The sequence below is a fragment of the Anopheles funestus genome, chromosome X (genome assembly GCF_943734845.2).
Source record: "Anopheles funestus chromosome X, idAnoFuneDA-416_04, whole genome shotgun sequence".
Taxonomy (NCBI): Eukaryota; Metazoa; Arthropoda; class Insecta; order Diptera; family Culicidae; genus Anopheles; species Anopheles funestus.
In genome coordinates this window covers 18,471,304-18,488,466 of record NC_064597.1, presented here as the reverse complement: position 1 = coordinate 18,488,466, position 17,163 = coordinate 18,471,304, and the positions used below count along the sequence as shown (strand labels likewise).

The window sequence follows — 17,163 nt, the reverse complement described above, 5'->3', positions numbered from 1 at the left end:
CCATTCTAGCAAAGGCTGATAACAACGATGAAGTAGTTGAAGGTGGTGAAAACGTTGCGAATAATGCCAAGGTTTCAATACCAGGTATGTCAAGAGATGTGTATAATATGGTAATGCACAATATACATGAATAATATGAATTTGTCATAAACAATTTTTGTCGTTTTTTAGCAATGGATGATAGTAACACTGAACATGTTGCAGGCGAAGTTCAAAGTGATACGAGTACTACAGATAATGTTGCGCCAAGTACTTCGCGACCGCGTCGTACAAATAAAACAACAAGTAATGAAGACCGTGAGCGTGTAATTGCTGCTAATGAAACTGGATATTCCTCTACGATGATAGCTGAGAAGCTATTCAAGTGAGTACCACAACTATCGCTCGGGAGATGAAACAATTTAATTATTCGTTTAAAAGAATAAAACTCCTACCCGAGCGACGAAATACACCAAACACAGTGGCAGTACGAAAAGAGTACGCATTGTCGTACAATAGAATATCGCAACGTCTACCCCAAGCTGCCGTAGTATTCATTGATGAAGTGGGGTTTAATGTTAGTATGCGGAAAATGATGGGTAGATCATTGAAAGGCACAGCAGCTACCAAAGTAGTTCCTCAAATTCGTTCGAGGAACATTTCAATGAACAGCGGTGGCATTTTGTTACATATGATCAAAAATAGGGCTATAAACCAGGGCGTGTTTATTGAGTTTATTAAAGAATTAAACGAAAAAATTAACGAACAAAACGTTGGACATCGGCCTTTGCTAGTAATGGATAACGTAGCATTTCACAAATGCACCACTGTTCGGGAAGCGATGTGAAGTGAAATACTTGCCGCCGTATTCACCCTTTCTCAACCCGATTAAGAACCTTTTTAGTAAGTGGAAGAATATCGTGAAAAGGCAAACCCCACAAATGAACAGGAATTAATGACTGCGATGGAACAAGGTGCATCTTTGATAACGGCACAAGATTGTGATGGTTATTTTTGTAATATGTTCCAATACGTCGAAAAATGCATACTTGGACAAGAAATAGTAGATTAATGTAGAGTAAATAGTTGTTTTAGTTTATAAAATTATATTACATTCTATTAGTTAGAAAATAATTAATAGGTTAAGCGTACTGCATAGTATTACGTTTCATGCCTTAATATCATTTTAATATTTAAAGAGATAGGACTAATTTTCATGATTTTTTTTATTTGGTCTGCCTGGCCGTATTTTTTTTTTTTGCTCGGTTAGAACGGCCTGGCCTGGCCTGGCCGTATTACATAACAGCAAAAATTAGACTGAACTGCAAAATAAATGGTGATAATCGTTTATGAAATTTGATTGTACTGCGTTTTGAAAGAACAACATGATATTATAGTGATGTATAAAATTCCATAAAAATCATATCTTGTAAAATATTCTGAATTCACGTTCAAAAGCTACTAACAGCTTGTTGACGACACATCTGGACGTGCCATATGTCTTTATGCGGTGGAAATGGTAGACGTGTCATCCATGCACGTTAAGAGCATTGCATGAGTCTATAGCACTGGGACTAGAACGAAGCGATGAACAAGTTAAATAAAGAATTAACTATATTTATGACTATATTTCCGCCAAACCCCATCTAGGAGAACAGTCTATCACCGGTAGGTTGTTCCTTCTTGACAAAAGACCCTATCCGCAGAAATGAGTGACTTTTGATAGAAATGTGCGAAAGAGATAGCAAGCTCACCAACTTCGATTGTCAAATATGATTCAATCTATGGCGAGGGGTCAAATGATGGGTGAGGGGCGTAGAGAAACGTCTGCCATATTTAAATTTGACACGAAGAGCGAGCCAAAACAACAACAAGAAGCGCGAAACGTAACGAAATTCTGCGAAATACATACAATAGAAAAAAAACGTGGTATCGGTCGATGTGTTGCTAACATCACACTAGATAAACGAAAGAAATACAAATCGATTGTGTCTATACGCTAGACGGACCAGTCACTTATTTTGCTTAACTTGTGCTAATTAACATTTATTTTGTTTTAGGTTAACGATAAATCATGGAAAAAGCTAAACGAGCAAAGATCAGCCAACTCAAATACCGAATGGGTAAAACGATTTGGTCTGAAATGGAAAAGGAATGGGAGTCAGAAAACAACTCTGCAACAGTGACAAGCCAGGAAATTCAAGGTAAGCTTTGTTAATTTTTATCAGTGGAATAGTGAATAGATTGTGTGTAAATGATTTTGCCAGTAGAGAAGCATTATCAGCAATTGATTCTATTAGTTTATAGCAATTATAAGCCGACTGTTCATAGATTGGCCAATTAACATATTGCTGATTGTGTTTTGTTTTGATATTGCTGGATTAAGCCTGAAAACTGTTTGTAGTCGATGTGTAGTTCGAACTGTTGATATATATATATATGTATATTAGAGCCAAAAAGTGAAGCGTAAGTGGTTATCATTAAGAGGTACTCCGTGGTCGTAAAGATATCAAGATAGTGACTTGTTTGTATTGATCATGACTGTATTTCTTTACTAATCAATGTTTTTTTATTCTATTCGATGTATGTTATTTGCTAGAATTCGGCCAACCCATTGCTCAACCTGCCATGGAAGTCCTCCCAATAGAAGAACCACCGATGGAAGTATCGGAAGATGATGAGGAGGAAAACATTCCAAATTTCATGCCAGACGAGAGCGGCGATGAAGATCAGGATGAGTATAGTGATGACGACAGAGCCCACCAAAATCAAATCTTTGTCCATGAATTGCGATTGTGGGCTCTAAAGCATAAAGTCCCGCATATTGTTTTAAATGATTTATTACAAACCTTACGCAAAACCACTAATTTTTACCTTCCAAAAGATTCCAGGACATTTTTGAAGACTCCAGTAGGCGTAGGAAAGGAAATAGCGTCTGTAGCAGGTGGGCAACTGTGGTATCAAGGAATTGAAACTGCTCTTCAACAATTCCTTCGGTAATATATACAGTGTTGTATACATGTGTCATTTGTTTTTAAAAAAATTTAACGTTTTTTATCATTTTAGAGTAATGCCGCAGAGTATCGATTCGTTGGTATTAAATTTGTCAATGGATGGTCTACCATTACATAATAGCGGAGCTACAGAATTTTGGCCTATTCTAATGCAACTATACGGTATACCAGATGTTCCAATAATGGTAATTGGAGTATTTTGCGGTACAACGAAACCGGATAACGTCGAAGAATATCTCCGTCCCCTCGTATCGGAGCTCAATCACCTCCTTAACAACGGAATATGCATAAATGGAAGACGAATAAGTGTTGCACTTAGAGCAATTATTGCAGACACCCCAGCCAGGTCGTTAATCAAAGGTAAAAAACTTAAGATTGCACAACAAAGCACCATACAAGGATACTAAACTACGCATTTATTCTATTTTAGGAGTTGTAGGCCATAATGGATTTCATGCCTGCCTAAAATGCAAAATTGTGGGAAAACGCTTTGAAAGAAAGATGATATTCGAAGGAACAGCAGAAGACCGTACTGATGCCGAATTCCGAAGCGGTGCTTATTGCATTGGACACCAGAAACGCCCAACACCGCTGCTAGATGTCAAGGGTATGGATATTATTAAGGATATACCTATAGCAGATGATCTGCACCTTCTACATTTAGGAATTATGAAAAGATTACTGTTAGGTTACGTATTAGGGTCACTTAAACCATACAAAAAATGGTCAGAAGATGAGCAGGAAAGAATTTCAAACTTATTAGTGAGGATAAAACTACCTACAGAATTTCAAAGATCAACCAGGGCACTTAAATTCATAAAATTTTGGAAAGGTTCAGAATTCCGAACATTTTTGCATCACATTAGTATACCTTTACTGAAAGGTAGTATCACTGACAGCGCGTATCACCATTTTAAACTCTTTTTTATGGCAGTAACTTTGTTATCGAGTAATTATTATAAACAATATTGGGATTTCGCAGGAAAATTATTAAATCAATTTGTAGAAGATTTTAGTGTAATATACGGCAGAGGATATATAACATCCAATTTTCATAATTTAGTACATGTAGCAGCTGACGTTAAAAGATTCGGACCGCTTCCAACAATATCGTCATATCCGTTCGAGAATAAATTACAACATATAAAGCGATTAGTAAGAACAGGCCATAGTTGTTTAAGTCAAATAGTAGGGAGATTAGGGGAACTACGGGAAGTAGAAGCAGCTAGTGAGAAGGAAATATTAAATTATCCATTTCGGAAAACTAGACAGGAAGAAGTTATATTACATATTAGAGCAGATTTCATTCTTAGACAGGGCAATAGAAACGGATGGTTTCTTACAAAAAATAATGAGATTGTGCGGTATAACAGGGCATCAGAAACAGCAGGACAATTTGTTATTGAGGGCCATAAGATTTTGAGGAAAAAACCAGCGTTTTCATATCCACGTAGTGCAGAGATAATTTTTAACTATATAGCAACTATAGAAGATCTATCACCAGAGGCAGTTAGAATCAATGTTTGCGATGTAAAATGTAAGTTCGTGGTTGTATCGTTAGATGAAGGAGTAACATTTCATTTTAGCCCTTTAACACATACGCTTCAACAATAGATAGACGTTAGGGAACGGAGTAGGGACCACAGCGGATGTTTAACCATTCTTTGTTAGTATCTTTTATAATAACTTTCTTTTTCAGCTGGCTAGCTAATGCGAAGATACGTTTTACGTATCTTTAACTCCTATCTCAACCTCCTCGTGGTGCTAGCTGGATTATAGTTACAATACTTGCTGAATTATTAATTATGCATTTTTATGTAACTATAAACAAATAGAGAAGGAGGATTTTTTTTTAAATTAATTTGAATAAACTAAAAAAAATGAATACAAAATATGTTTGATATGGAACTTTTTGTTCATAAATAAATGAATAAATAATATTTTTCATTACCAAGCAATTCTATGAGTTCTATTTTATTCGGTTCGAACTTATTTTTTAATTCATGAAATAATCTAAATCTAAAACTATTAATTGCCTCGCAACGTTTTTATTTCACACCTGCCCTTACCGTGCCGCATCTTACTGACTAAAAAATCTTTGACGAATTCGTCGCTTAAATCAGTGTATTTGTTTCCTCCAGAAAATTTCATTAGGGTTAATATATGTTGAAATTGACTAAAGGCAATTTTTGCGTGCGGAAACCCTTTGCCTGTCCAACTACATTGCGCGAGAAACTCCCTGGTGAACAATAAATCGACAATATGGTTTAACCTTGCTTCCACGACTTTCACATGCTCTATGGTATGTGATAACCTGCATAGCATATCGGCCATATACGAACTGGTCTCCAGCATATTATTAAGCATAATGCACTGCTCCAACGATTCGACAGCCGTAATTGTTATATTACTAGTAGTTGTTCCGTCTCTCGGGATGATGATGTTGTACATTAGTTTTACTTCAGCCCCAATCTGCCTAACAACTTTTGTTAAAATGTCGACTTTTTTCTCCAATTTCCCGATACTTTCAAACATATTCACATCACTTGTATTGGGCAATGATGGAGCAGTAGATGGTCCTGGCAATGATGGAGATGTGTAAGATGGTCCTGGCATTGATGGACCAGTAGATGGTCCTGGCAATGAAGGAGCTGTACATAAAGGAGCAGTACATGATGGACCAGGCAATGAAGACAACGTTGATACGGATGGTGGATCAAGTAAAACATCAACATCAAGTATCGGTGGTGGAGATCCTGATAACCGACCTAATATTACGTTATCTTCGGGCGCCGCGTAGCCATGGTCATGATAGAATTGTTCCATTTTACTAAAACACGAGTTTAATATTAGTTTAGTTTATATTCGCTTACAATGAAGCTCTAAAAGGAATGTCCCAACTTACCCGTTCGCACTAGCTAGGCACTATCCAATAGCTTGAACGGATTGATCGATTTGCGCACTTGTTTCTATATTGGGTTAAATGGTGCCTCACAGAATCACACTTGCTTAGCCGTACGTGTAAGAGCTTGGACTACCACACAGCTACAACGGGTATACAATTCTCGTAAGTACCACTGTACACTGACCAATAAAAAAGATTTACCTCACAAATTTCCCAGTAATTCACAGGATCACCACAGCCAACCAGCCAACTGACAATATGAATGAAACAGGGTGCGAAAGAGCCGAATATATCACAACAAATGTACTTGCGAGATAGAGAAAGAGAAACTGACATAGAAACAAAAACATCCAGGGGGTACGAATGTAATACAAATGAGACAATAACATCAAGCTCAAGCACACACGCTTGCAATATAGCAAAAACTGGGGTGCAAGAATGTTTTTTTTTGTTTATCATGTGGGTACAATCAACGGTCTTACCCCCCCTTTAAGGAGCCTGCTGTCATGCCCCCTTTTTGGATACCAGCCATTTTGTGAATATGTACATGTGTGTGATTCTACGTCTGAGTGCTGGTGAGTACCGCCCGCGAAATATAATATCGGGCAGTGCCGACGATCAGCTGTCAAAAAGCACTCGAATTTGCGATTCGGGGAGTATTGTGAGAAAAACTATCGAAAACTGGTAGAATATCGCGGTAAAGAAATCCGTGCAGTCTTGGCGCCGTTCTGTTTGCTACTGTATATTCATTTGTTCGAGTTCATTTTACATGCAAAGTTCATTCTAATTCATCCTAATTGTCCCTTATTGTCAATCCTTATAGCGTCGAGTAGTGTGTGTTTACAATTCGTGGTTAGGTTCCTTCGTCGTAGTTCAAAGATAATTCATGTAACAATTTAAATATTATAGCTAACAGTAAATTTCACAAGTATTTTTATGGAATATTAAACCACTTTGTAAAAGTTTGATTTACAAAATTCCGAATTGTTGTTTTGTTTTGACTTTAGTCATAAACCGAATTGTGTCAAACCGAATCCGAGCAAAATGTAAACAACAAAAATTGAGCATGGTACTTTTTATTCCAGCAATTATATATTTCGAATAGATGAACGGAGGAAGTATAATTGCATTGCAAAAAATAGTTTATTAGTTCTTTTACACTCCGTACACAATAACAAACCGTTTTAATGCATTCTACGCTATTACGAGATTTTTCAACCTGGCACTTACATATGTTTTCGAAATGTTCGTGATAAAGTTTCTCATAATTTAATGAATATAACAAATTCTGCTTCAAATAATATCAAAAATCATTGGGAAACAGGATTTTCATGTTGAGGCAAATACATACTTGCCAGGAAACGAAATACATGTTCTGGCCGGCGAACTATGCCTTTCAGATGTCATATTGACCTGATAAACCCTGTAAGTTGCTCACATCTTTGATTTCTCTTGGCATCCTGTTGTACATCTGGATTCCCTTAAAGAATAGAGAGTTACTAGCTCTCTGGGAAATCAAGTGCGGAATTCTTGGTGCATCTGCCCTGCGTGTGCAATACCGATGAACGTCAAAACCACGCACTATTCTCTCCCCCAAATACCCTTTCAACATTCCTTTTAATAGCTTGTGTATGAAGGTCATAGTTTGGTACACTATCCTTTGTTCAACCGACATCCACTGAAGGATATCTAGCATCACATTAGACGATGTACGTCGACCACAACTTAGCACAAGCCTCATTATACGATTTTGTAATCGTTGTAGCCTTTTCATTTGTCCTTTATTGCCAAGAAACAAGATTGTCGAGCAGAAATCGAAGTGTGGTGATATTATTGATTTGTAGAGCTGAACTTTCCCAAGCAAGTTGAGATCATTCGCATTGCAAATATGTACATGCTCGAGGGACGAAGCTGTCACATCTATACCGACCACAACCCTATCACATTCGCCTTCCGCCAGAAACTTAATAAAGCCTTGGACCGTCAAGCTCGCCAGTTGGACGTGATTGGGCAGATCACAACGGATATTCGTCACATTGTGGGAAAGGACAACATCGTGGTTGACTTGCTCTCCCGCATCAATGCTGTACAATCGGTACTGTTTGCGCCTTAAGTATATGCAATAATGCATTATAGGATGATAGAATTATGAATTTATAGTAGGATAAATAAGAGTTACGACAACCACTAGGGCAGATGTATGTGTAATTAGATAGGCACTAGGTGATAGGTTACTTTTAGCATTAATGGAAATAAAGTTAGTCTAAGTCGAACCATCGAGCACACATTATCATTGTAGCTGTCGAAACAGGTACCATGCCTGGATTATGAAGCACTTGTTGAGAGCCAAAACGACGATCACGAGCACCAAAATATTGTAACAGGTTTCGATTTATCTGCATTTACCACTTATCTTATCATCGGACTGTCTTCCTTTGCGTTCCATCACTTGGTGGAAATTAGCGAAGCGCGGAGATATCTTACGGACTTAACGAACGTTGGACACATTGAGGCGTTACTCAATGGTTTGGAAATAAACGGACATAGATTGGTTACGTTCTATGCCAAGCTCAGATTAAGTCTGTCTTACTTTGGCCCGGTGCTTTATTATACATCATTCTAAAAGTATGCTTAAGTTTGACGCCTTTGTCGTTCTAGGTCAGAGCCTCGCGGGTTGACCTACTTTCTTGCGCTTAAACGCTTTCGTCAGAGCGTGGACATGTTTTGCTTTACTTAACGCCTCGTAAACAATTTTGGGCTTCGCTGCGCGGGACAATTTTGATTTTGATTTGGTGTCATAAATAAACATTTTAACGTTTCCAATGGTTGTGGCCAATGCTTACGCAGCACATGTATGTAGTCTACTTGCGTTCGACTCGTTTCCAAGTTCTTTACTTTATGTGTGTCATTATAAATTTAAGTTGCATACTCGTACTGTCTATTTCTTAAATACCGATCCCAAAGTCTGTTTTCTGTAATAGCTATCACTTTAATACTATAGCTGTATAGCAGATTAGATATTATCTGTTACAATATCGTAGAAGGTAAACTGAATAGTTCGCTTAATCTAGAATATTTCACCGTTCCAGGCAGTATCAAACAGCTTCTATGTGACTACACTGGTGATCGCATTCGCCCCTTTGTAACGTAACGGTTTCGGCAGGCAGCGCATAATTTATCGCATCCTGGCACTCGTACATCGGTCAAATTAATGACGGATCGATTTGTTTGGCCAAGCATCCGCAAGGGCAGTATAGCTTTCGCTAGGAGCTGCCTACAGTGCCAACGCTCGAAAGTGACGCGCCACACGCAATCTCCTGTATTCCGATACTCGGCTCCGGACTGTCGATTCTCGCACATCAACATCGACATCGTTGGACCCTTTCCTCCGAGTAAAGTTACCCGTTACTGTTTAACGGTCATCGACAGATTCACGCGTTGGGCAGAACCGTTACCCATACCGGATATGACCGCGAACACGCCGAAGCTCTGGTATCTGGTTGGATATCCCGGTTTGGTGTTCCTTCCTTCATAACTTCCGACCAAGGACGCCAATTCGAGTCATCGCTGTTTGCTGAACTAACTCGCTTGCTCGGATTCAGCCACCTGCGTACCATCCGCAGTCGAATGGTATCATCGAGTGATGGCATAAGACCCTTAAGTCGTCGATGTTTTGCCATGATACCGATCACTGAAGCGAGCATCTGCCGATGATCTTACTTGGAATTACTTGGTCAGCCTACAAGAAGGACATAAAAGTATCGGTGGCCGAGATGGTATATGGTACTACCCTCCGAATACCATCTGAGTTTTTTGCTAGCAACCCGGACAACCCGAACGAAGCTGAATTTGTCGCCAAACTTCGAAAGACTATGCGCGATCTTCGTCCCCAACCAACTAAAAGGCACGGAAATCGATACGTTTTTATTCACCAAGACCTGCGGACGTGCAGGAACGTTTTCGTACGGAACGATTTGGTACGATCATCTCTATCGTCTCCATACGAAGGATCATTCGAGGTGGTCAGTCGAACTCATACATTTTTCAAATTGAAAATACCGCCGTAAAGCCGTAAAGTCAACGTTTCGGTGGACGGTTTGAAACCTGCATACTTAGTGGAGGATCAGAAAAATCCGGAACCAGCTGACACAACTCCTATTCAATTATCCCGGACTAAAGTCACTCGTTCTGATAGAAGAGTTATAATTCCCGCGAGGTTTCACTAAAGGGAAATCTAGTCTAGGAGGGGAGTACTGTGGCAGCTGTACCATTTTTAATGTGCCGCACAGTACCGCACACAATTGCGCGTCACTAACTATGCGAACCAGTAACAAATCTGTACCGCACACTAACACTTTCTTCTAATACTAATTCTAATACTTAATGCTTTCTTTTACGCACTTTGAACTAATACCAACACATTTATCGTTCAGTTGAATTTTTGTAATAAAATTAAGTTAGTCTAATCTCAGAACTCAATTCGATCCAATCGTCCCAGTCCACATTCCAAAACGAAAGAACACGCGCTGTTGGAACCTTATAAAGGCAGTTAGATAAGGTCCCAACGACCTGTCAAAAGGTAGGGGAAAACAGGGATATAAAAAGAAAAGAAGAAAAAGCATGGAAGAAAAGACTTCCGTAGGCACATACTTCCGTAGGCACATACTTCCGTAGGCACATCCTGCGGTTTTTGCCTTTTGTTAATTGACAAGCGAATAAAGACCAATGTTTTGACACACACCACACACACCATATACAAAAGCGGTGTTCGGCAAAAAAAGGTCTCAGATATTTTAGTTAGAAAATTCCGAAATTTCCTAACACGCGCTATGTAAATTACACAAGGTAGTGGAAGAATTACATTATAATTACCATTAATAAAAAATGCAACAGATACGTTTTATGCCAGATCTGCCAAAACACATTCTCGCATGGATAAGGAGCTACAAAGATATTCGTACAATGGTTGGATGGAATGAAGATCAACAATTAATAATGTACCATAATAACTTGACCGGCGTTGCGCTTTGTTTTCTAGGAACGCTGAAAGTTGTGACGATACATGTAAAACTGCGTAAGGCGTTTGTTGACAATAATGTCAAGCGCTCATGTCCAGCGACGGACCAGGGTGCGACCCGAGCTGTTTGACAGCTCGGAAGAAGAGTAGATCAGTAGCAAAAGAACTGCGAATAAGGACGGACCTAAAAAATAGCAATAAAAATTTTTCACACACACATCCAGAGACACACGCACATAAATCACACTTCGACACATCGACACGTGGATTTAATAAAGGAAAAAGTGTAGAACTCGGTGATCAAGTTTTTTGCATTTTTGGTCGTCCGAAGAAATCAGTTAACGCATAAATTGTTAACAGCGTTGATCGATAGGTTTGCTCCGATCGTGCGTGTTTCAGTGTGGATAATAGTGCGGCTTGGTTGGACGGTGCAACGAACACCGATTGGCCGAGCGTTTCCAAGTGTGTCGAAATTGAATCGATTTCGATTTCGATCGGCCTAAATGTATCGATAGTCTTAATAGTGATGGTACTGATACTACTTCGGAGCCTAACTACTCTGTCCCAGAGTCAACGGTTGATAAGGGTGGCACGGATATCGAGGTGCAACATGTGTTGACGGAGCATAAGTGAAAGCGCCTGATAACGCGATTCAGCGGGGGAACTGCGGCCGTTGAATGCAGCAGTGGTTCATTTAGTAGCGGATACAATAATAATAACAGAATAAATAGCGCTAACAATAGTGGTAACAGCCAGCAACTGAGAATGCAGGCGTTAAATGCAGGTAGTATTAATAGTAATAATTCCGATCGTAATAGTAGTACCAGCAGTAGCATGGATCTTGCAATCGGACTGTTGCCGACTGAGGTTGTAATTGCCGGGCACTTGTAATTGTTCTAAAGACCGGAGACGGCTCCGGAGCAGTAACCGATTAAACAACATGCTTTCGCGCTCTGCCTAACTAACAATTAAACCTGCCAAAGCGAGAAAGCGATTCGACTTCGACACCGTAGGTTCGGAGCCAGCTCCGGGCTGAAATCGGAGCCGGTTCCGGAGCCGTTTGGTCGGAACCGGCTCCGGAGCTGTGGGTGCACTCCAGAGCACCCATCACTACAATACATGTTATATATTTGAATTATTATTAGACATGGAAAGAACAAAACGATTTTAAGATGTCGAAAAACATCAACCCTGGTTTTTGGCTGATTCTGGTGAATATTTTCGTGATATTTCACGGAATAATCACAAATCAGAAAAGCTTGTTTCCAACTACCTGAAAAATCTGATGTAATATGATCTGATGGCACGCATCAAGGGGAACTCGAAATTGACAGCTAAACGAAAAGATGAACAGGAAGCATCGACAAATCACCTTATTAGTCGCCAGATTTTTAACAAACTCGATTTCCTAAAGCAAAAAACTACCGTTAGTCGTGCACTCAACGCATCTCCACATCTAATATGGACCTAAACCAAGCAAAAATTTAAACTTACAATACAGCATAAAAAAATGGTCACTTTCTCATTCAAAATGGGCTAGTTTGACAGCGCGTGGATTGTAAACACGTTCAGTGGATGCTTGTATTTAAATAAACCGTTAGAAGTGCATATTTCGGTACAATCGCACTTGAATGTGTTTATAATAAATTAATTAAATTTAATTAACAGATAATTGACAATGTTGATTCTTTTAAAGTGCAATGCTTGTTATACAGTTATGTATATATCATTTGCATTGTTGATTTCGCTAATGGTATGTTAAAAAAGACGCAAGTGTATTTGTTTTATTTTGTAATTCATTTTTATTTCATGTAATTTATAATTCAATATCAGTCATACAGCCTGGCCATATTAATTGAAAAATAATAATAATAATAATAACAATTCATTATCAATGCATTTATAAATTCTTCTATGAAATTAATAGGAACTTTTAGTTGTACGTATTTAGGTAAAAACTTTGAAACCGTTTTTTTCGATCATTCAATCCGGTTCTTTAAACGCTCTTCCGATACAGCTTACAATTTCTTAATTGTAATTTTGGCGCTATTTTAGAGTACAAGAAGAGTGCGCAAATATCAACGCTGCAACATATGTAGTTTGTTTTACTTTTAAGTTTCAGCACTCTATTAGATGGCACAGCAACGAAGTAAGGCTGGTGTCATTGCTCGGTCGTATACGACTAGTTGCAAGGCAAATGTATGGGATTTGACAGATAAGGTTGCACGACCAATTTGGTCGTACGACCAAATCAAATGATTTTGATTTGATTGCACGGTCGCATGCAACAAGTTGAACTCGCTTGTATAAACGCGAAATAGGTGTTATTTTCTCGGCGTTCATGTAAACAAATTGTTTTAACTGCCAATTCAAAAAAAAATCGCACGACCAAATCGTACGAGCAATGACACCCCTTGCAATTTGGTCGTACGATAAAATCGTATACGACCGAGCAATGACACCAGCCTAAGTGCAGTAAACATAGTATAAAGTAAACACAGTACGTATTAAAGGCATATTCTTTTACAGCTACGAACCAATTGAACATGAACGGCGACTATGCATCCAACGAGCCTGGCAATCGTCGTTAAAAAACTACCAGCAACAATGATAGGGAACGCATCGTATCCGCTTATGAATGTAGTTATGGAGAAAGTATTAACTACATTAGTCAACTGTTTGGAATGCACCGATCAACAATACATAACATTTTTCAAAAAATATCGACTTACCGGAGAAACTACAGCATCGCGCCATGCGGAACAAGAGATAGAAAATTATCGAACGAAATGAGAGACAGTATACGTGCGTGGATTGATGAGGATTGTTCAATCACCTTAAAAAGATTGGCTGATAAAGTGTTGGAACAGTACAATATAGGTGTAAGTGTATCAACAATTGCCCGCGAAATCAGTGGATTTCACCACACCTTTAAACGGGTGCACAAGCTACCTGAACGTAGAAATACTACAGGCACCCTAGAAGAAAGAAAGCGATATGCTAACATACATCGTTTTGTTAACTGTCCCAGCGAATATCGGATTTGGGTATTATTTACATCGATGAAGTAGGATTTAACATCAGCATGCGAGTATCGATGGGACGTTCACTTAAAGGGCGCCGTGCTACTACTGAAGTGCCACAGTTCAGGAATGTTTCAATCATTTGCGCCATGTCGAAACATGGCATAATACACTATGTTTGCCATAAGCGGGCAATAAATCGTGAGTCATTCGTCGAATTAAAAGCCAAATTAAGATCGCAGGGCACTCATCAACTGGCCCTGGTTATGGACAATGTGGCTTTCCACAAATGCGCTGAGGTAAGAAGTGCTATGGAAGAAGGAGGGAATGAGGCTATTTATTTGCCTCCGTACTCTCCTTTCTTAACCGTAGAGTTGGCAACTAAATTTACACACGTAAGTTGGCAACCGGCATACCCGGGTATTCCATACGTTTTGACGCGTACAATTAATGGTTTTTTATTATATTTTATAAATTATATACTATATACTATACTATACTATAATATACTATAATAATAATAATATAATGATAATTAAAGATTATCATTTATTATATTTTTTTGGATGCGATAATACTAACGATCCATTTGAAATTTTAAATCCAAAAAAAAGAAGAAGAGAAACGTCATTCTCCATACAAAATGTATGGAATACCCGGGTATGCTGGTTGCCAACCTACGTGGTAAAGTTTAAAATAAATCAAAATAAAATATTTACTGTTTGTTTAAAATTACAATTTTTGTACCAAAATTCGGAAATAAAAAGTTGGGAGGCTGCTGAAAATTTCAGGTAAATACAAACAATGAATCAAAAGTTATTGCAGTTTGAAGTTGAAAAAAATACCCGGGTATCCGATTGCCTACTTGAAGGTTAAACCCCATCAAGAACTTATTTAGCCAGTGGAAGAATTTCGTCAAACGGGCAAACCCAAAAAATGAGATGGAATTAATGAATGCTATAGATAGCGGAGCTTCATTAATAACGACTACAGATTGTGATGGATTTGTGCAAAACATGTGGCGATATATGCCTCGTTGCCTTAGAGGCGAAGTAATCGAGGATTGATTGTTTTTTTATTGACTGTATGTTTCTATTATTTTTTTTTCTTTCTTCTTTGTTTAAAGAACATTTCCAAGATCCTATTAATTTCATAGAATAATTTATAAATGCATTGATAATGAATTGTTATTATTATTATTATTATTTTTCAATTAATATGGCCAGGCTGTATGACTGATATTGAATTATAAATTACATGAAATAAAAATGAATTACAAAATAAAACAAATACACTTGCGTCTTTTTTAACATACCATTAGCGAAATCAACAATGCAAATGATATATACATAATATATACATAAAACAAATACACTTTAAAAGAATCAACATTGTCAATTATCTGTTAATTAAATTTAATTAATTTATTATAAACACATTCAAGTGCGATTGTACCGAAATATGCACTTCTAACGGTTTATTTAAATACAAGCATCCACTGAACGTGTTTACAATCCACGCGCTGTCAAACTAGCCCATTTTGAATGAGAAAGTGACCATTTCAAGTGAAGGTGAATCCAACAACATGAGACTTATCCCATTTCGGCAGCACGAGATCCCAATTCCGCTGCGAAAAATCCCAAATCGCTTGATGGTGATCCCATTTCAACGGAGATTGATCCCAACTAGCTCGATAAACGGTGTAACACGTTGTGTGCCACGCTTATTTTGGTGATGTTTCCTAGCATGCCGCAGCGTTTTTGTTTACAAATTGACTGTCTATCATTTTTGATAGACATGGCCCCCCAAGAAATGTAAATTTCACACTCTTATTTCTCGGCAGAGATACCACATTTTTACAAAAAAAAACCTTCCAAAAATGGAGATTAGACTTTCATGAAACTACTATATGTATATATTTTTGTATATATTAGTTCTGTTGTCAGTGTATGTAGCCATACCGCACTGATATGGGTATGGATCCGAAGCCTCTCGAAGGATAATATAGGCACTCCATACCCTACTCCGACTCAATACGTCCCCGTCGTACAGAATGGTAACATATCTCTCCAAATATCTGAGCTTGGGTATACGGGGAAACCCAACCCCTTGGGAAGATGGGGTATATGGCTAAATTGAGCGGAGGGGGACAGCCAGCGTCTGTTCTCCATGTTAGGGGCGGCTGGATGTCCCTTCTGTCCTGGCACCCTACGGGACTTTAAACAGCTAGGATGCGTAGGCCCTCCGACGAGACAGGGGGTTGGGGGAGAGGCCTTGCAAGCCACCCCCAATACCAACGCAACGAAAGATATTCAAGAAATTTCGAATCGGATAAACAGACACAGACCCACGCACCGAAACAAGGACAACGATTGGAAACTCGGGACATGGAACTGCAGATCCCTCACAGCACCCGGAAGTACCCGCATTCTTTCGGACGAGGTGAGGGCCCGCGGCTTCGGTATAGTAGCACTTCAGGAGGCGCGCTGGAAAGGAGTTACGGAGCGCCCATACCGCAGTGATTGCATGATCTACCAGAGCGGTGGTGAAAAGCATGAACTCGGTACAGCGTTCCTGGTCATAGGTGCGATGCGAAAGAGGGTAATCGGTTGGTGGCCGATCAACGAACGGATGTGCAGGTTGAGGGTTCGTGGAAGGTTCTTCAACCTGAGCATTATTAACGTGCATAGTCCGCACCTTGGAAGCACCGATGACGATAAGGAGGTTTTCTATACGCAGTTGGAGAGGGAGTACGACCGCTGCCCACAACACGACGTCAAGATCGTCATCGGAGACTTTAACGCTCAGGTCGGACGGGAGGAGGCATACAAACCCATGATAGGTAGTTTCAGCGCCCACCAGCTGACAAACGACAATGGGCTCCGCCTAATAAACTTCGCCTCCTCCAAGCACATGACCATTCGCAGCACCTTCTTCCAGCACGCACCACGCTTTAGCTACACCTGGAGATCACCACAGCAGACATATTCCCAGATTGACCACGTTCTCATTGATGGAAGGCACTTCTCGGATATTATCGACGTACGTACGTACAGGGGAGCAAACGTCAACTCAGACCATTTCCTGGTTATGGTTAAGTTACGCCAGAAACTGTGCGCAGCCAATAAGCTGCGCTATCAGCCCACCCCAAGGCTCGACATAGATCGGTTGCGGCAAGCTGATGTGGCGAGGGACTTCGCGACCACGCTAGGGGAAGCGTTGCCG

At 39.3% G+C, this 17,163-nt stretch overlaps 1 protein-coding gene across 5 annotated transcripts; it reads left to right on the top strand.

Annotated features, from left to right (window-relative positions):
- The first annotated feature begins 206 nt into the window (after positions 1 to 206).
- LOC125768866 (uncharacterized) lies at positions 207 to 5,437 on the top strand. 5 transcript variants are annotated; one of them, XM_049437161.1, is made up of 4 exons: positions 207 to 2,183; positions 2,579 to 2,975; positions 3,046 to 3,073; positions 3,165 to 3,528. In XM_049437161.1, the coding sequence occupies exons 1-4, from the start codon at positions 2,054 to 2,056 to the stop codon at positions 3,174 to 3,176; spliced, it is 567 nt and encodes a 188-aa protein (XP_049293118.1). In that variant the 5' UTR covers positions 207 to 2,053; the 3' UTR covers positions 3,177 to 3,528. The 5 variants fall into 5 exon arrangements, with proteins under 5 accessions (XP_049293118.1, XP_049293107.1, XP_049293080.1 ...); XM_049437123.1 differs by having other exon boundaries at positions 208 to 2,183; positions 3,046 to 3,353; positions 3,424 to 5,437; XM_049437140.1 differs by lacking the exon at positions 207 to 2,183 and having other exon boundaries at positions 2,902 to 2,975; positions 3,165 to 3,353; positions 3,424 to 5,437.
- The last annotated feature ends 11,726 nt before the right edge of the window (positions 5,438 to 17,163 follow it).

Bases quoted from the DNA above. Each gene is read 5' to 3' on its own strand.
- LOC125768866 (XM_049437123.1), top strand. From the start codon at position 2,054: ATGGAAAAAGCTAAACGAGCAAAGATCAGCCAACTCAAATACCGAATG. The intron at 2,976-3,045 runs GTAATATATACA...TTATCATTTTAG, and splicing joins GCTCTTCAACAATTCCTTCG to AGTAATGCCGCAGAGTATCG. The intron at 3,354-3,423 runs GTAAAAAACTTA...ATTCTATTTTAG, and splicing joins AGCCAGGTCGTTAATCAAAG to GAGTTGTAGGCCATAATGGA.